We start from the raw sequence: 7,230 nt of genomic DNA on the forward strand, positions 1-7,230 counted from the left end.
AAAATCCTTGAAATCTGAAATTAATTAACTTCAAGAACTTGAATCAATTTATCTCATGTCTTTCGGAACCATTGGATTATGGTTTCCGATATAAGAACCATTAGAGCCCAACTTAGGAACACTTATGTCAGGTCGTGTCCTAGGTCTTAGGGAGTCTTAGGTTTTAGGGAATCCTAGAGTTAGGAGTCCAGCCTCATCACGGACGTTTGCTATGGATAGCAACCGTGCCATAGGTCTAGTTACACTAGTCACCCAAATTTTTCCTAGGACAAGCCTAGTTACCTAGGATGTATGTTAACCTGCATTAGTCTAAGGGACAACTTGCACTTAGATAGGATCATATAGCATCTTAGATGAAATCCTAGGATAATAAAATCTTCAACTTGAATTAAATAACTTATCTTAAAACTGTTGAAACAGTTAATCCAGTCTAGATCGGTGTCTTAGTTGAGTTAGGCATAAGTAGCTTAGCTTAGGTGCACCGAACTACGTCGACTCTGATCCCAGTGAGGCTTGGGTACATAGGCAGCTTGGATGTCTGATGGCATACCAACCACGAGTCGGCTACATAACAAATTGTGGGGTTTTGTATATTAATTTTCTTGTAAATACTTAATTAAATCACTTAGGATTTTTCCATGAAATTAGAATTTTAGGAGAACTTTCACTTAGATTGAATTCAAACAAATTAAGAAATCAAGATACACATTTAGGATCTACATTGAAATTAGATCATAGGATGCATGTCACATAGTTCGCACATTAACAAAGAGTTGAATGAGCCATTTAAAATAAATTTAAAAGAGTTAACTTTTGGAATTGAAGGCCGATTATCGGGCAGGAATGGTGCATGTGGTGGATAACTCCCCATACCTTCCATTCTTGTAACCAGGTAACGAGTCTAGATTTCTGGTTAATTATGGGTCCTAGATCCCACATCTAGGTGGCGACTCTGTCACTCTCTTTTGTGTGGAATTCGGATTGCCTTAGTGATCCCAAGTTCACATAAAAGATGAATTAAAATCAATAATAAAAATACACATGCCAATCGCGTGGGTACGAGAGACCAAGAGAGAGTGTGGCGGCTCGCGCCCCACCCCTCTCGCGGGATCGGGTCCCACAGGTGCCCTTCGCCTGAAATGAGATTCTTTATGTCAGTGTATCAGGGCTTTCCATCCGGACATCGGGCTGCTATCTCTATGGCGTTTACATGTGCTGGAGTCCATTGTAACCGCACTGTTAGAGGCTGAACTTCCATTGATGCGGAAATGTCTAACATTGAGGCTAGTGTAGCCAAAGCGTCCGCGAAATGATTTCTCGTCCTCGACAGATGAGTAAACGTAACATTCTTGAATCTCCTCACCAAAGAATCCAGATACGTGTTATACGGTATCAATCTATCTTCTTTTGTTTTTCATTGACCATTGATCTGACAAATGATTAAGATTGAATCCCCAAAAACATTTATCTCTTGAATATCAAAGCTAAGGCTGCTTCGAGACCAGCAATACACACCTCATATTCAGCCTCATTGTTAGTACACTTGAAGTGCAATTAGATGGATACAGGGACGTACTCTTTCTTCGGAGATATAAACACTGCCCCAACCCCTTGACCTCGATTGTTCACTGCACCATCAAAATACATCAACCATCTGGTGCTTTGGACCTCATCCTCTACAGCCATGTTTTCTTCGTCAGGAAAATCTGCCGTCAGAACTGCATTCTCATCTATGGGTGCATCAGCCAACTACTCAGCTACCACACACCCTTTAACTGATTTCTGGGTCACATAGGCGATGTCGAATTCAGACAATAACAGCAACCATCTGGATGTTCTCTCAGTGAGGGCGGGCTTCTCGAACAAGTACTTCAACGGATCCATCCTTGAGAGTAAGAGAACTTTGCTTGATAACAGGTAGTGCCTGAGCCTCTGAGTTGCCCAAACTAATGCCAGACAAGTCTTTTCCAAGATCGAATACTTCATTTCGTACTCTAGCATCTTCTTGCTGATGTAGTAGATAGGCTTTTCTTTCTTCGACTCAGGGTCTTGCTGGGCTAACATGCAACCCATAGCTGTGTCAGTGACAGATAGGTATAGCAACAGTGGCTGGTCCGGAATAACTGGTGACAAGACAGGAGGCGAAGCTAGACACCGCTTGACTTTCTCAAATGCTTCCTGACACTCATCATTCCACTTCTTCGGAGAATTCTTCTTCAGCAGCTTGAAGATGGGTTCACATGTCGTTGTCAACTGATTTATGAACCTTCTTAGGTACTGAACTTTTCCCAGGAAACCACGGATCTGCTTTTCAGTCCTTGGCGACTCCATCACTTGGATTGCTTTGATCTTTTAAGGATCTACCTTGATTCCTCTTTCGCTAACCATGAACCCCAACAACTTCCCTGAAGTGACCCCGAATACACACTTGCTCGGATTCAAGCGAAGCTTATACTATCGGATCCTTTCAAAAAACTTCCTCTGGACTACGACATGCTCTGGTCGAGTCTTAGATTTAACAATCATGTCATCGATGTAAACTTCGACCTCTTTGTGAATCATGTCATGCAATAAGGTGGTAGCCGCCCTTTGATAGGTTGCCCCAGCATTCTTCAGCTCAAATGGCATCACTTTGTAGCAATACGTTCCCTATGGAGTGGTGAATGAAATTTTTATCATGTCCTCAGGGGCCATCTTGATCTGATTATATCCAGAAAACCCATCCATAAAGGATAACAAAGCATGACCAGCTGTATTATCCACCAGGAGATCAATGTTCGGCAAAGGAAAGTCAGCTTTGGGACTCGCCTTATTCAAATCTCTGAAATCCATGCACATTCTGACTTTTCTGTCCTTCTTGGGCACCGGTACTATGTTAGCCAGCCATTCTGGATAATCAACCACCTGAATGAAACCCACATCTAATAGCTTTTTGACTTCATCATGGACTTTCAACTCCCATTCTGGTTTTAATTTATGAAGTTTTTGCTTTTTGGGCTTGGTACCTGGGATTAGGGGAAGTCGATGCTGGACGATGTCTTCGCTTAATCCCGGCATGTCATCATAGGACCAAGCAAAAACTTCTTTGTATTCCTTAAGCAAAGTGATTAATTCTTCACGCTCCTCCGAGGATAGCATTTTGCCAATCCGTGTTTTTCGGATTAAGGTTTCATCACCTATGTTGACGGTTTCAATTTCTTCTTCAAGTGGTTTAGCTCGGCGCTGCTCCTCCTAAGTTATCATATGTTTGATCTCAGGGGGGGTTTCGTCTGCATCCTCATAAGAGGGGGAGTCTTGATCATTGTTATTAGTTTTATCAATTTGAGAAGCAGAAATAGAGACAGGAAGATATTGAAATGAGTCTTTTATTTCATTCATAGAATCAAGAATTACATCATTGATCAACTGGCCCACAGCAGGCTCTACATTATGCTTAAAAGAAACGTTTGTATCGTCAACCGAAATATTGACACCTGACTCAACTGGACTATTTATAGACTTTGTGATAAATTCTATAACGGACTCATCTTCATAGACAGCATCTAGAACGGAGGACTCGCCATCTACACCAGGAATGTATAAGCTTCCTAAGGTACCTGCATCCAAAGAATTATTAGAAATAACAGACTTTATATCTGACTCGAAAATAGACACATACTTAGAAACATTAGACTCTTTTGGAGGAACATGACCATACTGAAGAGCTATTTGAGGAATGACCTGAGAGGTCCAGTTATCAAGGGGTACCTCAGCTGGGGTAATTCAGCCCTTAGGGTTCAGAATGAGCGCATCTTCTCCGCTCATGGCAATGACCGGTGCCTCAACCTCGAAGAGGGAGTCCAGAAGCTGCGGCTCTAAGTTCTCAGCCCCGTCGGATTCCTGCTTTTCAACTACTGCAATCTGCCCATAGAAGTACTCATCTAGCAATTCATTAGTGAAGAAAATTTCAAAACCTGGTAGCTCTTTCCCAGACTCATCAAACCACAGCTCGGGGAAACCATAGAACTGGCAATCAGCTCCTTCCCTCCTGTATTTACCATTCATCATCAGACTGAACGGTCCCATAGGTAGCTCTAGGCCTTGACGACGCAGCTCTGCCCACTTTAGCATGTATTGCTTCATTTCCCTAATCTCTTTTCTAGTGGGTTCATATCCTAACCCAAACAGATTATTCGTGACCTTCAGCTCCGACCACTCAGTTAAGCCTTGCAGATTTCTCCCTAGACCAGTTCCAGGAATATACCCATATCGGCGCATTATTCGTGCTACCTGGGCATTTGCACTTGACAGAAATGAAATTCTTAATTCATAGCTTCCTCCATAGTAATGGTCAAAACTTCAAGTGAAAACCCAGTTAGACTGACATCTCTGGTGCCTGAACCGATCTGCTCTTGGGATATCTGTCCAACCTCTGGTTCCGGATCCCCTCTTCTGTTATTCTTGATGAACTTGAGTTTCTGATGGACAGTGCAAGGAACAACTTCGACCCTATGAAGCCAGGGTCGACCGAGAAGGAGAAAGAATGAGGTCTTGATATCGAGCACTTGGAATTCTATGTCAAACATTTCTCCCCCAATCTCAATTTCGGTGTCTAAAGTCCTGATGACATCTCTTCTGGTTCCATCGTAAGCTAGTATCCCTTGCTCTGACGGAATAAAGTCATTTGGCCCAAACCCCAAGGCAGTAGCGGTGCTCAAAGGACACACGTTCAGAGCTGACCCGGTGTCAACCAAAACCTCTGGTACTTTCTTCTTGTTGCACAATACGGTAATTCAGAGAGATTTTGTATGATTCCCGCCCTCTGAAGTCATATTTATCAGAAAAAGACACAGTCTTAGCCACTCTGGCCATAGATACTAGTCCAACTAGCTCATCAGGGGTTATATCAACAGACACCTGTGCTGCATTCAATTCACGAAGTATGACTTGATGGTGTTTAGGAGATGACATCAACAGACCCCGGATAGAAACATTAGCTTGTGTCTTCCTAAGTTGCTTCAACAGGATGTCTTCATCTTCGTCAGGAGTCAGCCTCTGATTCTGGTTTTCAACAGCTCTGGCAATCTCAGCAGAATTCTCTGCTCTCAGCTCGGGAGGCTTAAAGACACGGCCACCACGGGTAACATGGCGAACCTCATCACAGGGATCGTTCAATAGTAGCAAGTCCTCGTCCTCAAGCTTAAGGACATATGGGACTCTGCTTTTCTCTTCTTCCTCCTCGTACCTGAGGACATAAGGACATTCGGAAGATTCCTCAACTTCCTTGTAACAGGTCAAGACGTAAGGCTTCTCGCATTCAACTTCCTCATCATCGGATTCCCATCTCAAGATGTACGGCTCTTCAGAAATAACAGCACAGATACGGGAATAATCCAAGATAACTTCTTCAGTAAAAATAGCATAGACATTTGGAGGAGGCATAGCATGCGTCGGCAATGGATTTCTGGTGACATTAGGAAGAGCTTCCACCGCGATTTCTTTTGCCTCAATCTTATTCTGGATCTTGTGCTTTAGTGTCAAACATCTGTCAGTCAAGTGCCCAACACTCTGGTGATATTCACAGTATTGATCTTTTCTCCAATATTTCGGGAGAGGATTTGGAACTTTCCGGGGTTCTAGCAGAGTGATCTTCTTGTCCCTCAACAACTTTCTGAGAGCTACAGACAGAGAATAGGGTAAAGGAGTGAATTGTCTAGGCTCGCTCCTCTCCGGACGACCTCCTTTGGAACCTTCTTTCTTAATTGGACGAGCAGTGTGCACATTGTTAACTTCCTTTGGCGGCGCGATAGGCCTTTTTCCCTCTCTGACATCTGAGGAGGAGGTCCTAGTTCTCAGGCCGCCCTTAGCCAGTATATCTTCGATTCTTGTCCCGGTCTTGATCAGGTGATCAAAATCATTGAAGTACTGGATTGACATATGAGGAAAGTAAAAAGGGAAAAGATTCTTGACAACAATTTTGATCAGATCTTCATCAGGCAACTTGTTGGTCATTTTCGCCGCCTTTCTCCTCCATTGCCGAATGAAGGAAGTAAAGGTCTCATTAGGTCCTTGCTTCAACAATTTTAGATCCCTTTTTGTCACGTCAATCCCTTCTTCCATGGAGAATTGTTTGACAAATTTGTTAGCTACACCTTCAAGAGTCCTGATTTTTTCTGGCTTCAGATGCAGAAACCACTTCTTAGCTGTACCAGTTAAAGTTCTGGGGAACACCAGAGCAATCTGCTCTGGGGATAAACCGTGCTGCTGCAAAAGAGGAAGGACTGACTTAAGATGGCTACGAGGGCACCCCATTCCGTCGTATTTGTCAAAGTCTGGCATTTTGAACTTGGGCGGAAGTACGACCCCTGGAGCTATCATGAATTCAGACATATCCAACTTTTTGGGACCTTGGCACTTCATGTTTTCCATGTCTCGGGTCAGCTTCTTAATTTGGTCAGCTAGTCCTTTTGCTTTATCAGGATTTCCCAGGTTAGGAAGACAGTTCTCTTCTGCATACTGGTCCTCATCAAAATCTTCGAATTCAGGCAATACAGCTGGCCTGGGAGAAACAAGAGGGATGGAAGGTATAACCAGAGGCTGCTGATGGGCAGGCGCTTTAGAGGCAGAATGCCGGTCATTTTTCAAGAGGGCTATATCATCCTTCATAGTATTCAGCTGAAGAAGAATAGCCTTCATCATCTCATTCATGTCAGGACTATTGTTTCCGATTTCTTGCATTGATTCAGGTGTAGGCTGAATTGGCGAAAGTATTTCTCGAAGACCAAGTAGAAGTGGCGCAGGAGAAGCAAAAGACTCTGGAGAAGAAGAATGTCTACTCAGTCTGGAATCTGAAGACTGACGGGACCAGGGCAGTTTTGAATTGACTTTCTTGGGAGCGATGGTGTTCAATTAATACTCCTGAATGGAAATTAATACATTAGATTGAGCGATTGATAATTGAGATAGAATACTTCACACAAACTCAACACGAGAGAAATAGAAAAGAACACACTTTCACTGATCACAAATCAAACTGCAGTTACGATTGCTAAAACATGTCACTTTTAATTACAAGTAAATGAAAGCAAGTGAGCATAATGAAACTTGAAATTAAAATGACAATTGTATGAAAATGGTCTTCAATGCTCCATGATCCGAGCTCTCTTTCTTGCAGGCTCTTCTGGTAACTCCTTCCGTTGGACCTTAGATGATAGTGCAAATCTCTTATCTGTAACCTTATTTCTCCAAGCA

At 43.0% G+C, this 7,230-nt stretch overlaps 1 protein-coding gene across 1 annotated transcript; it reads right to left on the reverse strand.

Moving 5' to 3' along the window:
- Positions 1–4,301: 4,301 nt before the first annotated feature.
- On the reverse strand, positions 4,302–6,717 carry LOC143891131 (uncharacterized). Its single transcript, XM_077395770.1, has 4 exons — positions 6,340–6,717; positions 5,953–6,243; positions 4,858–5,904; positions 4,302–4,751 (listed from the first exon to the last, which is right to left on the reverse strand). The coding sequence occupies exons 1-4, from the start codon at positions 6,715–6,717 to the stop codon at positions 4,302–4,304; spliced, it is 2,166 nt and encodes a 721-aa protein (XP_077251885.1).
- Between the last annotated feature and the right edge of the window lie 513 nt (positions 6,718–7,230).

The sequence above is a fragment of the Tasmannia lanceolata genome, unplaced genomic scaffold, assembly GCF_043159265.1.
Source record: "Tasmannia lanceolata isolate RefF3 unplaced genomic scaffold, GAP_Taslan_0.1 ptg000013l, whole genome shotgun sequence".
NCBI classification, from domain to species: domain Eukaryota; kingdom Viridiplantae; phylum Streptophyta; class Magnoliopsida; order Canellales; family Winteraceae; genus Tasmannia; species Tasmannia lanceolata.

Excerpts from the sequence above, each read along its gene's own strand:
- LOC143891131 (XM_077395770.1), bottom strand. The coding sequence starts at position 6,717 with ATGCAAGAAATCGGAAACAATAGTCCTGACATGAATGAGATGATGAAG. Across the intron at positions 6,244-6,339 it reads TCATGATAGCTCCAGGGGTC|CAGCACGGTTTATCCCCAGA; the intron begins GTACTTCCGCCC and ends CCTCTTTTGCAG. Across the intron at positions 5,905-5,952 it reads ATGAAGATCTGATCAAAATT|TACTTCAATGATTTTGATCA; the intron begins GTTGTCAAGAAT and ends ATGTCAATCCAG.